Source organism: Uloborus diversus, chromosome 8 (genome assembly GCF_026930045.1).
Source record: "Uloborus diversus isolate 005 chromosome 8, Udiv.v.3.1, whole genome shotgun sequence".
Lineage (NCBI taxonomy): Eukaryota > Metazoa > Arthropoda > Arachnida > Araneae > Uloboridae > Uloborus > Uloborus diversus.
The window spans coordinates 61,494,688-61,518,751 of record NC_072738.1 but is presented as its reverse complement, the minus strand read 5'-3'; the positions used below and the strand labels follow the sequence as shown (position 1 = coordinate 61,518,751).

The following is a 24,064-nucleotide window of genomic DNA, read 5'->3' as shown; positions in this document are numbered from 1 at the left end:
ACAATGGAGCCTCTTCATCAGTGCAAAAAGCTTTTGGTGAGCTTTTCTCTCTGGTTCTCTTTCTTCTGGTTCTCTCGCAACCAGAAGTTGCGAGAGAACTGACAAAAAACCAGGTGGACACCGGTATTTATACCAAAGAGAGCCAACCAATAAGAATACAGGAACATGACAACAAACAACCAATCAGCGAACAGCATGTACGCTCCGGGCTCAAAGCAAGGCAAGAGACAACCAATCAGAAGCCAGGAGACAAAAAGAGTGCGAGACACCAAAGAAACAGGAAAGGCAATTATAGAAATTGCTTCCAAATATCATGAAAAAATGGAGTGCTGGAAAAGTCATTGACAAGAGAATGAGAATTTTTCCAAATATGGTAAGCTTCCCAGAAATCGAGGTCATAAACCGAAGAACATTTACAAATAATCTTTGCAGATGAAAAATCAAAACAGTGACCAGAAGTCCAGCAATGCTGAGCGATGGAAGAACGAGCAAGTTCTTTATGCTTAACATAGTTTTCGTGCTCTTTCAGACGGTGCTTGAGAGCACGTTTAGTCTGTCCAACGTAACCAAGTCCACACTTGCAGGAGATGCTATAAATGCCCCAGTTGCTATGGCAATCAATGGGGTCCTTTAAGTTTGTAAATTTTATCTTATTAACTGGAGAAAAAGCTGTATCGAAACCAAATTTCTTCAAAATCTTTGCAACTTGATGACTAACTTTTGGATAATAAGGCAAAACAATAGTATACGAAGCACTAGAAGCAGAAACCTTTTCAGAATGAGAGGGCTTAATTAACTTATTATAAATTGAATCAATGATGCTAGGAGAATAACCACGATCGAAAGCCACTGCTTTAAGACAAGAAAGCTCAGCATTTAAAGAATTGGAGGAAGAACAGATGTTCAAAGCACGGAACACAAAAGCCTTGAATGAGGCCAACTTTTGGTTTGGAGGATGAGAAGAACATTTGTGAGGAGGTAGTGTAACAGCAAAAGGCTTACGAAACACCGAAGTCATAAATTCATCATTACTTTTAGTAATAAAGACGTCCAAAAATGAAAGAGAACTATCAGTTTCCATTTCAATAGTGAATTGGATGCAAGGATCGATAGAATTTAAAGTAGAAAGTAAAAATTCATTATCAACATGGTTTTGGTCAAGCAAAACAAAGCAATCGTCAACGTACCGAACATAGAACGGAAACGTTATGGTTTCAAAAAGTTTAGTCTCAAAATAGTGCATATAAATGTCACTTAAAATAGGACTCAAAGGATTACCCATTGCTAAACCTTCAGACATTCGAAAGTAAGTATCATTGAACACAAAAGTATTCAATTCAAGACAAACACGAGTAAGTGAAACGAGTTCCTCAATCTCAAAACTAGAAAAATGATGCTCTTGGAGTCTCAATTTAAGACAATCCAATGCCCCAACAACCGGTACATTAGTGAAAAGTGATTTCACGTTAAAAGAAGCCATCGTTAAACCATGAGGCTTAAAATAACGTAACTTCTGAACAAAATGAACAGTATTTCTGACAGTAAAAGAGTTGCTAACCAAAAGAGAAGAGAAGATAGAAACTAAATACTTAGCAAGTTTATATGAAGCAGTACCAATGTTTGAAACAATAGGCCTAAGCGGAATGTCGGGTTTATGGACCTTTGGTAGAGCATAAAATCTGGCACAATGTGCAACAGAAGGAGTTAAAGACCTTTTTGAAGACTCACTGATGATAGGAGAAGATTTCACAACATTTTTAATAAGATTAACCTCTCTAATACTAGGGTCTTTGTAAAGTGTCACATAAGGACCAACCGCAATGAGCTCATTACATTTATCTAAATATGAACTTTTGTCAAGAATAACAATTTGGCTTAAATTGAGACTCCAAGAGCATCATTTTTCTAGTTTTGAGATTGAGGAACTCGTTTCACTTACTCGTGTTTGTCTTGAATTGAATACTTTTGTGTTCAATGGTACTTACTTTCGAATGTCTGAAGGTTTAGCAATGGGTAATCCTTTGAGTCCTATTTTAAGTGACATTTATATGCACTATTTTGAGACTAAACTTTTTGAAACCATAACGTTTCCGTTCTATGTTCGGTACGTTGACGATTGCTTTGTTTTGCTTGACCAAAACCATGTTGATAATGAATTTTTACTTTCTACTTTAAATTCTATCGATCCTTGCATCCAATTCACTATTGAAATGGAAACTGATAGTTCTCTTTCATTTTTGGACGTCTTTATTACTAAAAGTACTGATGAATTTATGACTTCGGTGTTTCGTAAGCCTTTTGCTGTTACACTACCTCCTCACAAATGTTCTTCTCATCCTCCAAACCAAAAGTTGGCCTCATTCAAGGCTTTTGTGTTCCGTGCTTTGAACATCTGTTCTTCCTCCAATTCTTTAAATGCTGAGCTTTCTTATCTTAAAGCAGTGGCTTTCGATCGTGGTTATTCTCCTAGCATCATTGATTCAATTTATAATAAGTTAATTAAGCCCTCTCATTCTGAAAAGGTTTCTGCTTCTAGTGCTTCGTATACTATTGTTTTGCTTTGTTATCCAAAAGTTAGTCATCAAGTTGCAAAGATTTTGAAGAAATTTGGTTTCGATACAGCTTTTTCTCCAGTTAATAAGATAAAATTTACTAACTTAAAGGACCCCATTGATTGCCATAGCAACTGGGGCATTTATAGCATCTCCTGCAAGTGTGGACTTGGTTACGTTGGACAGACTAAACGTGCTCTCAAGCACCGTCTGAAAGAGCACGAAAACTATGTTAAGCATAAAGAACTTGCTCGTTCTTCCATCGCTCAGCATTGCTGGACTTCTGGTCACTGTTTTGATTTTTCATCTGCAAAGATTATTTGTAAATGTTCTTCGGTTTATGACCTCGATTTCTGGGAAGCTTACCATATTTGGAAAAATTCTCATTCTCTTGTCAATGATTTTTCCAGCACTCCATTTTTTCATGATATTTGGAAGCAATTTCTATAATTGCCTTTCCTGTTTCTTTGGTGTCTCGCACTCTTTTTGTCTCCTGGCTTCTGATTGGTTGTCTCTTGCCTTGCTTTGAGCCCGGAGCGTACATGCTGTTCGCTGATTGGTTGTTTGTTGTCATGTTCCTGTATTCTTATTGGTTGGCTCTCGTTGGTATAAATACCGGTGTCCACCTGGTTTTTTGTCAGTTCTCTCGCAACTTCTGGTTGTGTTGGTGAGCTTTTTGCACTGATGAAGAGGCTCCATTGTAGCCTTGAAATAGCTATATGCTCCATTTTCTCGAATATTTGTGCTTTATTTACGTTGTTTTTTCACCTTAATCATAATGTACTGATTAGTTTGATAATCCTTAAAGTATTCTTGATATCGGTGTCAAAACTCGGATGGATTTGAGCCGAGAAATAAATGTTGCTAGTACGGTACTTTCTGATCATTCGGCTATTAAAACCTGAAGCACCGATCCGGTCACATGGTTCAACTACGACGACAGAACACATGTTTCGCGTGAACCTTCCAGTACTTTACTTTAAAATATATCTCGGGACCTAAAATCGTTACTTTCAAGAAATGTAGGCTTCACTCTCTCTCTCTACGTTTTATCTATTATCAATTTACATATCACAGTAGAAAATTTCATACCAAAAAGCAGAGCTGGCTTTCTTGCTGTCCTTTGGCAACGGGTTAAATATTTATTTCAATTCTCGCTCAACAATAGGTTAAAATAAATATTTATCATTTGGGAGATATAACCATCCAATGTTTGAATTAATTAATTAATTAACAAAAACGTTTCCGATTCGATCCATTGCGCTTCGAAACCATGCTTGCCACAACTAAATTACACACAAAAAATTTAATCAAATTTGGTCCAGCTGTTTAAAAGCCTTATGGTAACAAACGTCCGCATAGAAGATTTTTATATATTAAGATATTGTATCATTCCTTCTTTACGAAATGAAGGGCTGAAACGCACGTTTGAAAGTTAAAAATCACGCATAATTTAAAAAAATATTATGTAAAATGGGAAAGACTCTGTATCACTTATGTAATGTTAGTTGATAGTCACTTGAGTGAAGAAAAGAAAATGGCGACTGCATAGGAGAAAGCGTATTTCGTTTATGTTCAACAGAAACAAAAACACTGATAACCGTGCAAGGAATTTTTCGACTCTAAAGTTAAACCAAGTGTGATATATGGTGTATATTTGTAGTACATAAGGCGAAAATTGTTTTGGAAGGTTATTGGTGATTTTATATCTGTTGAACATAAACAAACTATTCTTTCTCCTACACAATCACCATTTTTTTCGCAGTTCCACCATTTGATAACTAGCGTCTTTCTTGCGCCTACTAGCTCTACTATCAGTTGGCCTTAACTAGCGCCCTACTACTACTACTAGCGCTCTCCTATCCCACTACGCCTCTGGTAAGCAACTAATACCAGAAAACAATTTCAGAGATTTTTAGCAACTGAATTTCATTTCGCCTGTTAGATTTTATGTTAATATATTTAGAAGAGAGAATATCTCTCAAGGACATCCCGTATATCCACTTACAGCGAACATTTTTATCATTGATTAATAATCAATGGAACTTTGTTTTCAAGTTGTTATTTGATTAAATATGGCTCGTACTAATAGAGGAACAGGTCAAAAATTTCGATATATTTTCTGCAAGAAACCCTTTACTTTAAACAATGCATTCATCTCCTTTTTATTTATCCTTATATATTATTTTTGTAGCCTGTTTTTGGTTTCTACGCCAGATTTTCCTCAATTCTTGATCGATTTCTTTGATTTACACCTTATTTTAAAGCTTATGGTGCTGTCTACTGACGAAAAATAGACCCACGGTCTAAAAATTGTTTTTTTGAGTCGAAAAACCTGTTTTTATGAACCAGAATGAGGTTTTCGGTTAAACTTATAACTTTAACTTGCACTATGACCGACAGAGCTGAGTAGCTTGATCGGCAGAGCGTTCCCCTCGTAACTAGGAGAACGCGTGTTCGGGCCCACGTCCGGACAATCTGCATCAAATAAATTAGAGAAATTACATGCACACATAATTAAGTGAATAACAAATCTGAGGGAATAGAAAAAACGAGAAGGAAACGCACTTTGCTGTTAAGAAAACTTGATGTGGTTTTGTGCTAAAGTACTTCTGAATTATACGGGTTTTTTTATTTAAAGCTTTGGCTCTGGTAAGAAAATTAAAGCATAATGTAAGTGAAAATATAAGTAACAGGTTTAAGATTTCAGACTACACAATAGAATTGTTTTTTGTTCAGAAAAAAATAATAGATCGTACATTGAAATATATATTCGTCTAATGACTTTTTGACTCTCTGTACAAATAAAAAAAATCACTACCTCAATTTGAAGGATAAAATATATTTTTTTTTCTTTCTTTTTTTTTTTTTTTGCAAAAAAAAAAAAAAAAAAAAAGCTTATCACATTTTTACTACATTTGAAAAGCTACGCTTAAAAAAGAGCATAGTTCATTTTTTTTTTTTTTGTATTTTAACCGTGCTGTTAAATGATGAACACGTGCTGCCATCTAATTTATAACGGTTCAAGCAGCCTGCGGTAACAAATTGTAAAAATTTTCAAAAATAAAAACATTTCTCTTCAATATCTTATCTTATATATTATTCCCCTCTCATTTTAAAACTTATCAGGCTAGCTAACGACAAAAAATAGACTTACGGTCGAAAAATCAAGTTTTCGAAAACGCTCCTTGCTGTTTCAAATCCCTGATGCAGTCTGTAGTTCTTATGCATTTTTTTTAAAGCAAAGTTCTAAAGCAGTTTTCCAATTTTTTACGTCGCTTTCGGCAAAAAAAAAAAAAAAAAAAATAGCCTGTGTGTGTGTGTGTTTATATTTTAATAAAGCTTAAAAGCATTGGACTTAGTTGTTCGGTTAAATTGATAAGATTTTTTCGGTAGAGCGTTCGGCTATAAACTATCTGAACTTCATGCAAGCTTGGGCTGCCCGACATAATATCAAATTTATATTAGTATTACGCATTACATATACTCATAACATACACACGTAATAAAAATAAATGCAGCGGGAATGCTACTTGGTGTTTCGACTCCTTTATGCAGGCTACAGTTATCATTCGGATAAGTTGATTGTTAATCGAAGGGTGTTCTTCCTTTTTTTAAGCTTTGACTACATCCAGATCGCCCAGCATAATGTAAGCATAAAAAAGTATTAGATATACCTAAAGGAAATCCTTTTTGTGCAGAAAAACATTTTCATTGTATGCTGAAATGTAGATGTTTCTAATAGCAGTTTTCAACCTTTTGTACAAATGAAAAAAAATACTACGCCAAATTAAAACTACGAGTTTCACCCAGTTAACCTTTATTTTTTTAATCGCGCGAATACGATATAAAGCATTAAAATTATTATCAACTTCACTAGCAAGAAATCATTTTCTACTCCTCTGCTTTCTGCTGAAAAAAAAAAAACATTTTGTCTGCGTTCGAAAAATTACACTTAAAAAACGGACTCAGTTCAACTGGTTTTGGTTTTGAATTTTAAGTGTTCGAACAAAGGAGAAATGTGCGGGCATTTAAGTCGTAACGGTTAAAGCAATCTTCTATGTGAAATAGTTCAATATTCAAAGATAAAAACACTTATTTTCAATCTAATTTATTACTTCTCTAGAATGTTTATTTCAATCGATACGTGAGATATTCGTCATTCTTTAATCAAATTCCATGCATTACGAATAATTTTAAATCGTATCATGCTGGTTAATGACAAAATATAGAAGCATGATCTTAGTATTATTATTTTTTCTGGCAAAAAGCTTTTTTGCTGTTTTTTTACTACGCATTCCTTCAATGAATAGCTTTCGAAAAGGAAGGCGCAATTGCTAGGTTTGTTGGGGTGTCGGGCTGTTAATCAGAATGGCGCCAATTTGAATCCGTGCCAATAAATATCTCTTTAATGTTTCTTTTTTTCCTGTCAGATGCTCACATGGGCAGCACTGCATTTGCCACAACCTGTTTTTTTCACATGCACAATTATTGCTTTTTCACGAGTCACTACTCAGTCACTTTTAATGATATTTATGTTTGCATTGAAAATATGTACGACCAACAGTTGAGCGATGATCAAATTATCACAACATTGTATTTAACGAGGTTTTGTTACTGATGTCTTTAAATTACATGTCTTCTCTTCTGCGCTTACTTTTTTTCGGTTCTTCTTCATAATGTTCTTTCTTTGAAATTTTTAAAGAGCGAAATGCCTTATGAAACGATTCGAAGCACAGTGCGGAGTTCCGCACGGGTCGACTAGTTTTTTTTTTATTCGAACACGATTTCTAAACATCAAACAAAGAATTTGTTTTATTCCGCCAATGCAGTTACTTTAAAAAAGGCTACTTCAACAAAATGTGAGTGAACAAGTACACATTCCAAAGAGTAAATTCAGTTACTATATAGCCTTAAAATTGTTTGAAATAATTTTCGGATTTTGAATGTAAGCTGAAAGTTCAACATAAGCTGTAAATCTAATCAGTGATCGAAAGTCAAGCTTGCTATTCTTTCAGAAAGATAAATGTAACTTGCGTAACAAAGAAAATTCGATACTGATATTTTTTAGCTAAACATAAAACTTTAAGTGTAAATTCTTTTTCCTAATAGACTGTTATGTTACTGCATTATAAAAGGAGAGAGAATTTACAAACTTCAATTGCTCTGCAGTAGAAATCGTAAAGTACAAACTGGTCCGTCATAATCCTTTGTGAGGTATTAATATAGAGTCAACTGGCACAAAACCAAAGAGGAAAAGAATTTCTATGTTTCAACTAAAGATCCTTTCTTTTCTTTTGGATGAATTGGGACATAAAATTTAATGCTTTGTGTCCAAGATTACACTATCTGAGAATAACTGGTGTGAAAAAGTTTACTTTGTCAATTTGGAAACAAATGAAATTATGTTTCGTTTGACCACAGGACTAGGGTGTAAATCCTCCCCTCCCCCGCCATTTATTTCCCCATGACGTTGCTAAAGGTAAATATTCGCATTTTGCACAATCAGTTTAGAAGATTAAGATAATCTGCACCAAAATCTGTCAACAGGTGACTCATAGGTTACTGTTAGTGAGAGAATTTTGAATTTTTTGAATGACAACACCCATTTCTCCTGTAGTAAATTGATAAGCGTCTGAAAAACATCAAACTGCGTCGGAATAATTGAGGTGTGAGGAAAATTATCGGCGGGAAGAAAGCATTTGCAAAAAAAAAAAAAAAAAAAAAAAAAAAAGAAAAACCTGTGACCCACTTTCCCCAATCAACTCTAATTTGAATTCTGAAATTTTGAATTCAAATTGTGTTTTTCGCAATCACGAATTGCGACAAGACACTACTCTTTGGAGTTATTGTTTCTAGAAACGGCTGTTTCCCCCCTAAGAATATCCTTCCTCCTGGGTTGTTACGTGTATATAGTTGAGTGTGTGTGTGTATAGGCTTACGTGTGTGCACGTAGACGGGTGTATGTATGTAAAGGCGTGTGCGAGTGTGTATGTGTATGAGCATGTGTGTATAGGACATGAACGCCGCCACCCAGCAGAAGGGGATTATGGGGGACAGTGTTCAGGACCAGAGAAGCCCCGTCGGTGGGCGGTGGTGCTGCAGAGGCCCCTGCTGCAAGCTGAAAAAGGAACCACAACATCAAGGACGATCAAGTGAGAACAATAAGCAATCGTGATAGCTCAAAAAAAAAAAAAAAAAAAAGCATTATAATGAACTAATGACAACACAACATAGAAATTGCTATGACTAAATTTGCTTAATTGACAGGATTAGACGGTAGCGTATAACTACTAATTACACAACAGTCTGTACAAAGTATTACCCGTTTTAAATCTTTGATAAGCAGTGCTAGACGTGCTTTTTCAATCAGGTGTTCAAATGCGCATAGTTGAAATTTCTTTACGTACTAATCGAGCGCTAGAGTCTATTTGTTGTTTTTAATTATGATGATCAGTTTACGCAAGGAAAACAGTGAATTAGAAATTTGAAAACCTCAAAATTCTTTTGCTGTAACCGTAACCGTGACCGCTGAGTTGTTTAAAATCATTACAATCTCAAACGCATATCTTAAACTAACCATATCTGAATTTTTTGTCCAATTGGTTTTGCAGATAGGCGTCTAGCCTTCCATGTAAAGGGTAAATTTCTTTTGAACCACTCTGTACTTCCAAGGTTCGTAGCCGTGGTCCATCCCGGATGTTTCTGACTGACGCTCCGCCTGACAAAATAAATTTGAGAATGTCTGTACCACACGATATTGGTCTCAAGTACTCGAGCTTCATTTGAGAGGGCATACATTTTAGAGATTTTATGAAATTAGGTATTTTGAGTTATTACTTCTGATTGGAAATCTTTGGTCTTGAGGGGACTTCTAATTGAACAGTAGAGTTGCTGCGAGAACCCTATATAGATCACAGGTTGAGAATCACTAACCTAAAGCGCGTTCAAAATGACACCATGTGTATTCGTACATTTAAAAAAATCAAATTAGAACCTATTTGGAATACGAAAGATTTGTATGGTCTTTATTTGAAATCGAATTATGTGAGAAGGAAGTTTATCAACAAAACCTTTGAGGCACAAACGTCCATCTTTCTCTGTCTATTTGTGTATGAATTGGTTATGTATCTGTTTGTCTTTAGACATTTGCGTGTGTGTGTGTTCCCATATCAATGTGAGTGTATACTTTTACATTACATATAACTGCTTTATGTGAGAATTTTCCTAAAAAAATATTACGCACACGCGTAACATAAAAGACGCACTTTGTTTACTCATTTTAAACAAATAAATCGTGTGTTGTAAGACCTTTTTTTAGTCGAATGCATTCTAAAGTACCCGCATTATTTCTCTTTCAAATATAAAACATTTAAATGTTGTCTCTGAACTCTGAAAATACGGATTTTTTCTCTATTATTTTTTAGAGGCTTTTGTTTTCTCATATTTGATTCTTAAGTTCATTGTCGATAATCAGATATAACTTAAGCCCTAATATGTTTCTGCGTTTAAGATAATAACCTTATTACTCTGAAAAAAGAATGAATAGATTTGTGACGTGCAATTGCAACTTACAAGTGTACACGCATTTTGTAGCTACAAAACTTTTCTAATCATAAATAAGATTAAAGAATGTATATACGAGACTATAATGAGATGATCAAAAGGGCACAAAGAAAGAAAAGTGGTACGCTATTTGGTTGAATTTGTTATAGTAAAGGTCGAAGAGAGTTGGAAATTGAAAAGAGAAATGAAAAAAGGAATTTAATGGAAAATGAAAAGGTATAAAGTAACGATAAATACAACAAGTATGAAACTTTTGCATGGAAATAATAATTTATAAATGGAATCTTTGTATATTGGAGTCTTTTCACACAATACCCTGGTACAAGCATGTTTTTATTTTATAAATGGGACACGATTAAAATTCTTTCCTAGTAAAATAATACAGATTTTTTTAGGAAGGTTTCATAAATTTGATCACTGAAGTATAATCAAAGAAATTTCATTGTGTTTCATTTTCTTTTTAATCAAAAGTGCAGGGACGAAAAGTTGAAAAGTGAAAGAATGATTTTTAATGAGGTCCATTCATAATGAACGCTTTTACAGTTTGACATTCTTTGCAGAACTTTTTAGTTTTTTTTTTAAACAGAAAGAAATAAAGATGTTTTTTTTTTTTCATTTGAAAGCAGTTTCCCTTTCCCAGCTCCCTCTATTATTATTATGAGATTATAAAATTAGAAAACACGTCATTTGAAAAATACCAAATAAACATTTAAAAAAATTCACTAGAATGAGAATGCAGCATATAGATTAACATTTCAAATGTATCTGCAACATGTTAGCCAAACGTATTACTCCAGAAACTGATACAATAGTCTGTAAATATTTTAACACCGTAGTGAGAATTTATTTTAGGATGTAATTCTGGTACATTTTATATTGATTTAAAGAATAATTCACAAGTATTGCATGGATTCATTCAGTATCCATAGAGTTATATTAGCAATTTATAGAGTCTTCGAGCTGCTGCATGTTGAACTACAGTTGACGGGAATTAAAATCTGAATTCTTTAAGCGCACATTATTGCGTTAAATATTTTCTCTTGGAAGTGCACCTGCTTTCAATTAATTCAGGTGATAATAGTACGCGTAAGTAATGTTTCTTCTTGGCAAATGAAAAAAAAAACTCATTTTTACGGTAACAGAGTGTATTCAGTTTTTTTTTTTTTCAATTGGGAATATATGTCAAAACCTTGCTTTCTTGGAAGAGTAGATAATAAAAGATTATTAATCAATGCAATTTGTATTCTTTAATAGTTCACATAATGGAAGGTAGACTTTAAAAAGAAATAAATAGCTTAATTAATAGTAGTAATATATAATTAAAATAGCATACACTCATACGAACAAAAACAAATCTCTATGTTTCCCGTAGTGTGGAGATTTGAGGAGAGAGGAGATCCCGTAGTGTAGAAAGGACAGTTAGATCACGTGGCCTCGACGTCATAAAATATTGAAGTAAACAATAGTTAAAAAAAAGGATGACCGTTGTAGCGATTAAGATTTGATTCTTCAATTCAAATCGAAATCCAGCTTGTGACCCAAGCGGATAAAAGAACTGATAAAAGAAAAAGGTTTTGGCGGATATCTTGGTATCCAACACTTGTTTTAAGACATATGAGGCATGCTGATTGAAAACATGCAAACCGTTTGTCTCTATCACCGACCGTTTTTGAGATATCTGACATTAACCAATTACAATATGTTTAACATTGTATCAAGGTAAACAACTCGCAACCAAATTACAATACAGCACGTATTGCTGAATACACTGTAAAAACGATTCAGAAACATTCCTGGAAAATAATAGGCAGCTGATGTGCTCAATTTTTGCCAGTAAAATATTTCGCAAAAACCAGGAACGTTTTCCGATAAAATTCAGTAACCTTCCTAAAAAATCCAGAAATCTTCCCATTTAAACCCAGTCGCGTCTCCGGAACTTCAGAGTAATCTTAGGTAGTGATAATATAACCGCTTGGCACTTTCCTGATGAATCAAGACAGTTGCAAAAGCAGAATTGCAACTATTAAGCATCTCGCTTGATTGCAATTCTTGCACAGCTACGTAGTCCATACTTATTTGCTCATTTTGGGAGTTTAATCAGCATGAACGAGACGTAATCAAACGGAAGCCGATACACCTTATAAATACTCTTAGTGAATCTTTAAACTGGGAGCTGAAAATATTTTTTTACAACAGAGAGAAGTCTGCATCTGGACAACTTGTAGCAATTCAGGAAACTTTTTGACAATGATACTTGATATATCCAGGAAGTGGATAAAAACCATTAAAATCCCGAAACTTTACATGGAAACACTCAGGAACGTTTCGGAATTTTTTTACAGTGTAGAGTACTAACTAACATAAACAATATAGCATCATTTAGTTTAAGGTATATTACACATATGAAATACATATGCATAACATCAAGCTCCTTAATTTAAAGTTAGTTTGGTTGAAATTTCTTGGCTGTAGAATTGCATTCATGCTGAGCATTTGGCATGAAGCATCCAGCAGTAGTCATCCAACATTTTTGCACTTCATTGACCCTGATAGCGTGACTCCACCACCGAGACGTCCTGATTAAAATGTTCACCACACTGTAAAAACGATTCAGAAACGTTCCTGGAAAATAATGGGCAGCTGATGTGCCCAATTTCTGCCAGTAACATAACTTGTAAAAACCAGGAAGGTTTTCTGCAAAAATTCAGTAACCATCCTGAAATTATACCGGAAGCTTCCTGAAAATTTTAGAAATCTTCCCGTTAGAAGCCAGTCATGTCTCTGGAGTTTTAGAGTAAACTTAGCTCGGTATAACTTCAGATCTTGGCACTTTTTTGGTTTCTTACGAATGTGCCAAAAAGCAGTATTGCAAACATGGCCAAAACTATGCCAGGATTGCAACAGAGTATCAAGAATTTTACTCGCTTGCAATGCAATGTTGTCTACACTTACACGCTCCCTTCGGGAGCTTTTATCAGTACGGACGGGCCTTTATCGAACTAATGCCGTTACACTTTATAAATACGCTCAGTTAATCTTAAAACTGGGAACTAAAACTATTTTTCGACCGATGCGAGAAAATATGGTGATGTTGTTCTGCATTTAAAAAAAAATGTAGAAAAAAAAAACTAAACTATTGCATAGTTTTGAAAACTTTTTTTTCTGAAGTGGGTGAAACGTTTTCTCTATTACGTACTTTAACTTTATAAAGTAAGCTTTTATACTTATTTTGCAAGAACAGTTCAGACAAAAATTAAGCCCTGAAACAAATGCAAACTTAAGTTTTATTCGAAAATTCATAAAAAATACGAAGATCACTCAATTTACAAAAACTTTTTTTCATCATATTTGAAATAAAATTTCCTACATTTTAGTATAAAAAATATTATTATTCTGTCGCAATTAGTTCGTGGTCGGTGGAGTAAAAAATACTTAAAACTGCTAAAAATCACATAAGAGATTAACTAACTTCTGTTTTTAATAAAAGTATCAAAAATCAAAACCAGAAGTGCACATCGTTGGTGAAAATTGCACCTGTATACCAAATTTCATCTTTCTAAGCCTAGCCATTTTCCCGCGATGCGCGCCACACACACATACAAAGATCTTATTTTATTATATGTACAGATAGAACATAATGTTTAAAAATTTTAGAAAACGCGTTAAACAAATGCATAACTAATGCTTTTTATAACTGAAATAGAAAATCAGAATATTTTTCACAATTGCTTCTAGCAATACATAATTTCAATTACTTTCTTCTTGTGGTACCGAAAATATCCATTATTAATAAGAAAAACAAAATTCAATAATTATGATTAACCCTGAAATTGCATTTCTCCCAGAAAGTAATTTACTCTTATTTCGTCCAAATTATCCGGTGAGCTTCTTTCAGCTGACTTCCCGTAAACAAAGTCGATATACGTTTTATTTTAATTAAATTACATGCAATCTTATTATTAGTTCTGGTATTGGAAAACAGCTAGGTTGGACATCGCTTTGCGACTTTCAAAATAAAGCAAACAAAAATGTTTGATTTAAAACCAAGTAGCAACAAAATGTTAAAATCATATCTTTATCAAAAATTATCAAATTTACTATGAGGTAACCAGTAATGTTACCCAAAAATTCCGTGATAAATAATCCTAAATTGGGTTCATAATTCTCAATCTTTTGTTTTTCTTTTTTCCTCACACCATCTGTTTCTTCTTCTTTTTTCTTTTTGCCCTTACTGATTGGAATTAGGTTGAAATTCATTAAGATTCCCTGGAAATTCATTTAAATTTGATAAAAACTGTTCGGTATTCATTGAAAAAATGTTTGTTATTCAGGGAAAAAAACCTCATAAGAAAAGCTTAAGATCTCTTAAAGTATAAAAACATTAATTTGTCAGATTCTTCATTGAGTTCCTTTACTTTGTTCAGTTCAACGATGAAAATATAAATAAAAACCTTTTCTTTATAGTCTACTAAAATGTGTCATCATTTTTTGCAAAAAAATAATGTATCGTAATAGTTTATTGCATTTAATCTAGAAGTGTTCCTGCCAATAAGCAAAGTTGCAACGCTAATCTCCATTCCCCTCCTTTTCCCTAAAAAGCTATGTACAGAGAATTGTGTTTTGGTAGGGTCTGTTGGAATGAACGGAAACATGAGGTCGCGGGGAAAAACTATTTTTACATTTGTTGCAATTTTTGCATTAAACATAAAGTGAATGGAGACTAGTCAATATTCACTTTAATTCCAAAAAACTGTCTAGGCGTTAACAATTTGTTAAGATGACTGTGGGGAAAATCGACATTTTCTGACATTTGCCGATCTTGCATTCTCTTCAGCAGAACATATACAAATTCCGGTTTGTAAATTAACCGTTACTTCGAAATATTCAATAACTTCCACTTTACCTAGAGAAATTATAAGCCGCAGGAAAAGAGTCCTCGATTTAGGCGACATTTACCCTAGTCATGAGAAATAAAGTTCCAAATGTCAAAATTGGCAGCGTGACAAAGTGCTTTACTTCGGGCTGCTGTAACTCGTCATTGAGAATAAAAGTTTTAATTAAAATCTCCGCTTATTCGATCAAAAATGGCCGTTGCCTAATCATGAGGTCCTAAAAACTACGAATCTATTGATACCTAATTCGATCGTTAACTTTCTGAAGTTCGGCAGAAGTTAGAGTGACATAGGTACAGTCATAGAAAAAAAAAACGAAACACTTTTAATTATTCGGCCATTTTTCATGCTAGAAAGGAAAGAAAGATGTCATACGACTTAGTTTAAAGTCTTCTTTAAAACTACGTAGGTAAAATTTTGATAAGGGACCATATACAAAGCAAAATGAGCACCAACTCTTGATTTTCAAATGGGAACCCCTAATTTTTGCTACATAATTATGTTTAGACCGCAAAATACAGCCAGGATACGAAATTTCACTGCATTCCGTGCAGTAGAACAGGAGTTATTAACGAAAAACGTTTTAGGGACCATCACCACATTGAAAACGCTTCTTTCAAGGTCACGGGTTATCAAGTAACGGAAGGTGAACAATGAAAAGATCGAGATTATCCAGCTCAACTCATGCTTTTTTGAAGTTCTCTTTTCTTCCGTAATCCGATACTTTTTAGCCGATTATGTTGCGGCAAAAAGCAATTTACGGTCGTTTATTTATTTATTTATTTATTTATTTATTTATTTTTTTTTGAAAAAAAAAGGTAAAAATATTTACTGATTTTTGTCTATCTGCATTAACCTAAGAAAGACGGATGAGGTTTGGCTGGTCCATCGTATAGATCGTTCTTTAGTAAACCGAATAATGACAAATTAAAAGTAATTGAACTTTTTGACTTTTCCTAATATAAACCTATTGGATTGCTCATATAATCATTCAAGCCTCATAGAAATGTAAATATTCAACCTTATACGTAGAAACATGATGTGAATATGTTTGATAAATGTTGCACCTATGTTACAGGTTTATTTTGGAATGAATAAAAAGTCTTTGATTGTAAAATGGAATTGCGCGTTTTTAATTTCGCAGAACATCGGCAGAAGTTTGAGCTATCGCACACAAAAATATAAAAAATATACCGCACAACGTGGGAAGACGCAGCAATAAATAGATTGGAGACTCGAGCGAAGCAAGGTCCATTTATTCCGTGAAAACTTGCTCTAAATACATAAAATGAACGAAGTATCAATCTAAAAAATAAAGCAGAAACAGGAGAATATAAATACCCGTTAATGAGCAAACCCTTTATACTCGAACTTTATTTGGGAAAAATTTGGTTATTTGAATTAACCCAGTGGACAAACACAGTAATTGTTCTAGAGGCTTTTTTGTAATCAAAAAAAGAGAATTTGTTTCAAATCCTAATTTATGCGAAAGATCATAATGCGTGGTATTATTAAAAAGACATAACACAATCGGCGGTTTTAGTTAAACATGTAACATCTCACAAAACCAATTTAGGAAAGTAATTTCCCAATGCTGTTTCTAGCAACGAGATTCGAGATGGTTCAACCCGTAATTTAAAAAAAAAAAAGTCATTTTAATTTTAACCAAGGTGAACGGAAATCTGACTTCTTGTCATTTCTCCGATTTTGTAACATTACAAACAAAACTTAGCTTTATCTGATATTGCTTCGCGCATTATCTCTACAGCATCAGGTTGGCGCACCTATAGCAATACTATAGGCAGCATACCCGATTTCGCAGACTGGAATCGGAACTAAGCGTGTGGGATGCGGAAGTCATCTTATTGAAGCTGAGAGTGCGAATAAACTGGTAGGCAAAGTAAATTTATCTGCTGTATGTTTACGGCATCTCACTGGTGAGATAAATTTTCTTCATCCACCAGTTTTTAGGCACTCTCGGCTTCAGTGACATGACACCTGCTACATTTTTCGGCTAAATCTAGTTCAGGGCTGTTGTGTTCAATATTAGGACTCACAGCAGCCATGGAATGGGAAAACCAATTCGCAGTGAAGACGCGGGCCGCATTCAGCCCGCGACGTTGGTCCATGTGGCCCGTTGTGTGTTCAAAGGATAAGAACAGGAAGTAGAATTAGTTCCAGTGTCACAAAGTTGGAGCCGAATATCCAGATATTGGATTCTGAAAAAGATGCATTTAATAAAATAGGCACCCATTAGTTGATAACAATATTTTTTTTCACTTTCTTTCTTTGACGATATTTTTCCATGTTGTTCAAAAGAGAAGAAAATATTTTGAAATTTTATCATTGTCTTGCGAGAATTATTTTAATGTGAAATTCACGCCAATGACCGAGAAAGTAAATAGAAAAATAGTATTTAAATTATAATTAAGAATAGACAAAAACTCAACTTAATCTAACACGCAAATTAATGTTTTGTTAAATCTTTGACGAAGTCAAAAAAAAAAAAAAAAGTTCACAATTAGCCACAACTACTACTTTTGTGCTGAATACAGCTCAAAGCACGCGGCCCACTAATGCGATTGAGATTTCCTCTCCTAGATCCTAACACATTGAAAATTATTCAAACTCTATACAAAAAAAATTAATTCCTAAAAACCAGTAAACTTATCTAAGAGCAATTATTACTTTTTGATCCATTTGGATACTGTTAAAGGAGAAATTCACACTGTCGGCTATTTTTCGAGTACTTTTTCCCGAATTAGACAAGGCAATAATTTTTCCTTTTAGCAAATTATCACCGGGAAGAGCCACTAATTCTACACTCTATTGCAACATGACTGGCAAGACACTGGGGTTTTGTTGTATGTTTCTGTGAAAAAGTTGTGCATGTTAATTTTTTTGAGCAATCACGATTGCTTATTGCTTTCATTTGACTGTTTTAATGTGATATCATTTTATTTTCCCACCAGCACCCTCCGCAGCACCATCGTCGGCCGGCCGCCTCACGATGCTGCTCCTCTGGCGAAAACCGTCTCCAGGTCGCGTCAATATCCTACACACACACATACACGCGCTCCTACACACACATACACGCACTCCTACACACATATACACGCCCTCCTACACACACACATACACGCACTCCTACACACACACATACACACACTCATGCCTGCACAGACACAAACACTCATGCCTACATACACACTCACACGAACGCCTACACACACGCGCGTACTCACACATACGAACGCCTACACGCACACGCGCGTACACACACACACACGAAAGCCTACAATTATGCGCGTACACGCACATACGAACGCCTACACGCACACGCGTGTACACACACATACACGAACATCTACACGCACCCGCGCGTACACACACATACACGAACGCCTACACGCACACGCGCGTACACACACAGCACTGCATACACAACACGCACACACATGCGCTTACACAAACACACACGCGCATACATACACATACACGGCTCGTGATTGCGAAAAACATTATTTGAATTCAAGATGCCAAAAATTCAAATTAATATATATATATATATATATATATATATATATATATATATATATATATATATATATATATATATATATATATATATATTATTTGAGTTATTGTTTTACAAAAGGCAATGGCTAACCGCAGAAAAAAAAAAAAAAATAAATAAAAAAAAAAATAAAAATAAAAAAAAAAAAACAGAAGTATTTAAAGTATAGCTTTTGATTTAAAAAGTTCTATAAAATATTCTTTTATTAGACAATGAAGTAGTGTTTCGCATTATTTACACATTGACGTCTGAACGATATCTACAAAAAACTGACGGTTGCAATATTGTGTTGTTCTTCTGCAGAGACAGCGAATAAATTTATGCATTTAAAAAATTCATAGACGTAACTCTAATGTAGAAAAACCACGTTATAATTGGTTTGCTTAGTTTGTTGAACAATTTTTTTCTTTTTTTACGAAGAAACCAACTTTCATAATTTCTGTTTTAAAAAAGTATACGGTCCCCTAAAGTAGGAAAAAAGGAATTTTTAAGCATAGCGCAAAAACTACTGAATATTTTGAGCTCAAATTTTGGATTCCCTCATAAAAGCTCTTCTAGATTGTTTTTCTGTTAAAATTTAATATGGTTTCAGATCATATTTTTTTCAAAAAATATTAAAATAATTCATAAAAAAACTAAAATTACATTTTGGGCGTTATAAATGATGTTTTTATTATTGGGTCGATTCATATTTTGATACAAAAAAACTATCTTTGCCGTGCCTAATCTAGTTTTTGTGTTATGAGTAAAAATATCAAAATACGTTTTAACATTACGAGAGGAATTTTTCAAAACTCGATTCTGAAGTAACGGCTGGATCGAATTAAACAAAACTTTGTATACAAAGTTAAAAAAAGATGCTGATTACAAATATGTGATAAAAAAAGGGGGTTCTCATTGAAAAATTTGAAGTTGATGCTCGTTTTAATATGAAGACGACCCCTTAACAACAATTTTTTACCATAATTATGTAGAACTTTTTATTCTTGAAACGATGACACCTTACACGTGTCTCTAGTATCAATAGTCTTTGAATACGATCGAGTGTTTCGTTTTTTTTTTCTATGACTGTACATAGATACATACACTGATTAATACACTCTCTTTTTAATGTATAAGATAGGAGGTTTTGAATGTACATAGTCATAACAAGAAATTTTGGACTGATGTAAAAATTATAATTTGAAATATATATATATATATATATATATATATATATATATATATATATATATATATATATATATATATATATATATATATATATATATATATATATATATATATATATATATATATATATATATATATATATATATATATATATATATATATATATATATATATATATATATATATATATATATATATATATATATATATATAAACTTACGACTTTAAAAACTACTTTTACGACTTTTTTTTTAAACCTATAACCTATAGTACGCAATATTTCATCTAAACAGATGTTGGGGAAAAAAATGATCCATTTTTAATGAAGATCGCCGAAAATGAGGTTAGATTTCTTTTGCATTACCTACATTCTAAAAGGTTAAAACAAAAACTCCAACTACCCAGATGTAGGTAGGTAGGTATTTTAAAATTAATTTAACTAATTTTAATAACATCTGTCCTACCATCACAAATTTATTTCTTAAAGCACTCTTTATATGATAGAAAACTATGTACATTATTCCATTCCTTGAAGATCGATTATGGATAGGTTTCAAATTTAACAGGAGTTTTTAATTAGAAAATATAGATACTCAAATTACAAAAGGTGTGTTAATAAAGTATTAATTAAAAAGTGCTATAGATTAATAGTTTTTGTTTGCACACTGCGTTGCAAAACTTTGTATTTAATCTAGTAAAATATCTGACTTTTTTACTTTTATGACTCCTGGTTGTGCTTTTCTAAATACCTCTTTCATCTCATCACTAAAATGTTTTCTGGGCAGAAGTTTTAGGTAAAAAGTGAGCCTCATGGAGTTATACATTGCGCATACGTGCTTTTGGAGTCGTGCCTTTGTGTGTTAAACTTTTGATTATCATCTTAACTAAAAATGTAGAAAAAATATGAATTTTTGAAGTAAAACTATAAAGGATGTACCTGAGTATACGAACCATTTTTCCACCTTTTTAGTGCTTCGTTGCTGTTTTTCTTTCCGAATTCAATATAATGTGATTTGGTAGCAGCATAAAATTTTGAGTAAATAAATAATCAGGAAGCAGATAAATCTTATAGAGTTTCTCTTCTTACAATGTTTTTCAGGTTTTGTGGGAAAATTTATCATATTCATCTTTTTCTAGCAGTAACGTATTAAAATAATTCTTTAAAATAATTTCATTAAAATTTTGAGGCTTATCAGATCATTTTTCATAAAAATTATTTTTCTAAAGAAGCATCTCTGATTGGCGAACCATACGTAAGAAAAAATTGAAACAGCTATACAGTGGGAAATACAAAATAAGGGGAAAAGCATACAGAGAAACGCAAAAATACTTTAAAAATGAGTTTCTGATATTCTTCTTTAAAAATTTGTTTTTGAAATTGCCAACAGTTTTGCTTTTTACTATAATAAATAAAAATGCTGTGATTTCTTTTGTAGGAAGATTAATGTCCAATTTTGATTAGAACAACTATAATTCCGCATGTCCTTGCCAACTTGACCGGAGTTATGTAAACCGTTCATTTGCAAAATTCAGCTGACATTATTTTGCAAGTACACTGTAAAAAAATTCAGAAACGTTACTGAGTATTTCCGTGTAACGTTTCGGGATTTCAATGGTTTTTATCCACTTCCTGGAAATATCAAGTATCATTGTCAAAAAGTTTCCTGAATGGCTGCAAGTTGCAGAAATGCAGACTTCTCTCTGTTGTAAAAAATATTTATAGCCCCCAGTTTAAAGATTAACTGAGAGTATTTATAAGGTGTATCGACTTCGTTTCACTTACGAGATGTCCGGGCTATTTAAGCTCCCAATGGGAGCGAAAAAGTCCTGGGACTACTTAGCTGTGCAAGTAATTGCCATCATTACTTGCGATTCTGGCTTAGCTTTGGCCATGATTGCAATACTGCTTATAGAGCTGTTTTGTTATCCCTACTTAAGATTACTTTCAAGTTCTAGAGACACGACTGGCTTTAAACGGAAATATTTCTAGGATTTCTCAGAATAATTTTAAGAAGGTTACTGAGTTTTAGCGGAAAACATTCCTGGTTTTTGTGAGATATATTACTGGCTGAAATTTTGCACATTAACTGCCTGATATTTTCCAGGAACGTTTCTGAATCGTTTTTACAGTGTAGTAAGTAGTCATTCCTCAGGTGTCTTCTTGAATTTGTTTAGAATCTAATGTTCTGTTGTTCTGTTACCCAGTAAGCGATGTTGATTGGCAATATTTCTCGATGCATTTTTTTTTCTTTTCTTTTTTTTAACGTAGGGGAATGTCGGGTAAAGTGAAATAGCGGGTCAAAGTGAAATGGTGAAATATTTACTCCACTTTTAGTGCTGCTTACCTAGTAATGTCATATGTAGTCTATTTTAGTCAAGAAAAAAATACCTTTGAAAATCAAAACGTATGATAATACAAACAATTTTCAAAAATTAATAATTAAACTGTAATATTTTGTTGTAAGTCTAAAGCTATTTTGATATTAACAAATAATAAATTCTTGTAATTAACATTTTAAATATTCATTGGAACCTTCTAATATTCGACGCGGTATCTATTTAGTAAATATTTAGCTCCTTTGTATTTTTAAGATTTTTCACAATTAGTGAAGTGCATGCGGGGCAAAGTGGATGGGGCAAAGTGAAATAGTTCATTTCATTTACTGATTCAATCAGTTACTTAATCACTTACAAATTCATTTATTAACTAATTTATTTACATTCCTTCATTTATTAATTCACATATTAATTCATTCTTTCAATTATTTTCTTTTGCATTCGCTATTTTATAAAGTTATTTACTTTTTCCTCGTGTATTAATTCAGAAATATATAAATTTATTATTTTATTGCTTTATCTTTTCATTTACTGATTATCCTTTTATTTATTCATTATTTTGTTCAAAAATACTTTTCCCAATCGAATAGAAAATATTTCATTTTTCACTTTGTCCCATGAAAAAAAGTGAGGAATTCCTCCCCCCCCCTTTTTTTGAAGGCACAGTTTTTCTGCTAAAAATAAAAAATAATCTTTCAGCGCAAGTTTTATTGTAAAATACAATGTACTTTCTTTATATAATGCTATTTTCAAAGCAAATTTCCAATTTCTTCAACTTGAAAAATCTTAGTCATCTTAACTATTTCACTTTGCCCTACATTCCCCAACTGTATATCTTCTAGAGCTAACTTTTGTTTTTTAAGTAGCATACGAAAAAAACATCTTAATAAAAAATAATCGCAATGCTTTTTCATTGTCAAGTGTTAATTGTGTTACGCTCTTCTCCTAAGCTTAGATATAATGAATTCCAGAATATTAATAAATAACTGAAGTTTATTATCAATGCTTCGGTAATTTGTGACAAAATTTTCCAACCAGAAAATTAGCGAAGTCAACAAAGGTATGAAAGGCTTAAGAACAAGACTGTCTTCACACCTGAATCTACTGCCTCCTATTGCTCCTATCCGTACGTAAAGATTATTTCTTTTGATTTCGTGGCTAAAGATTCTGTCTACTGTGAGAATTGTTTTAGAAGAGTTTAATCTCTTTACATGCTAGACAGAGCATTAAACATATACTCTAAGGTTCTTGATATAATGGAAATGTAACAGTAGATATTGTTAAATGCAATAAAACAGCATTTCTCACCCAGAAAGAAGATTGACATTTTTCGCTGTTTTTTCGAATTGTAATTTGAGTCAGAAAAAAATTGAAAAACATAAAAGAAGTTAAAAAAATATATATAGTAAACAACTTGGAGAAAGTTTTTAAAAATCTCAAAAATCTTTCGAGGGATGAGCAATTTATCTGCTAGAAAAAAAAGCTAGTTTTACTAAAAAACAACGCGCATAACAGAGAAAATAAAATCATTAAAAATAGTTGAAAAATCTGCAAACGTCTGTATCGAAAATATCAAAAACAAGAACCTTCATTAGTGCATGAAAAGAAAGAATAGCTCACGAAATCTTAAGTAACGTCAAATGAAAGAGAAATACCAAGACAGAAAAGAGTTAGTAAACCAAGTGGCCGGGACCAAGTAAATGGTTAAATCAAGAGAACAACAAGGAAGTCCTTAGGAAAAATGGCAGACAAAAAAAGTTTTTAAGGGAAAGATTTCCAAATATTAGGGTAAGGGTCTTGTTCGACAAATGATTTACCACTAAAGTACACTTTTCTCAGATGTATAGTAAGATTCCTAAATATCTAAGTTGCAAGTTTAAAAACAACCATGAATAACTTTGGCAGTAGAAAATTCAAATGATGGCTTGTAACCCATACCTGTTTTTCCCTCTTTTTGTATTACTAAA

At 33.0% G+C, this 24,064-nt stretch overlaps 1 protein-coding gene across 1 annotated transcript in view; it reads right to left on the bottom strand.

Annotated features, from left to right (window-relative positions):
* Window positions 1-496: 496 nt before the first annotated feature.
* LOC129228383 (uncharacterized) overlaps window positions 497-24,064 on the bottom strand; it is a gene marked incomplete at its 3' end in the record, with an annotated part of 41,517 nt that continues 17,949 nt past the window's right edge. Inside the window, exon 2 of the mRNA XM_054863060.1 lies at window positions 497-1,839. Coding sequence (XP_054719035.1) covers window positions 497-1,839 — 1,343 coding nt within the window. The remainder of the gene's footprint in view (window positions 1,840-24,064) is intronic.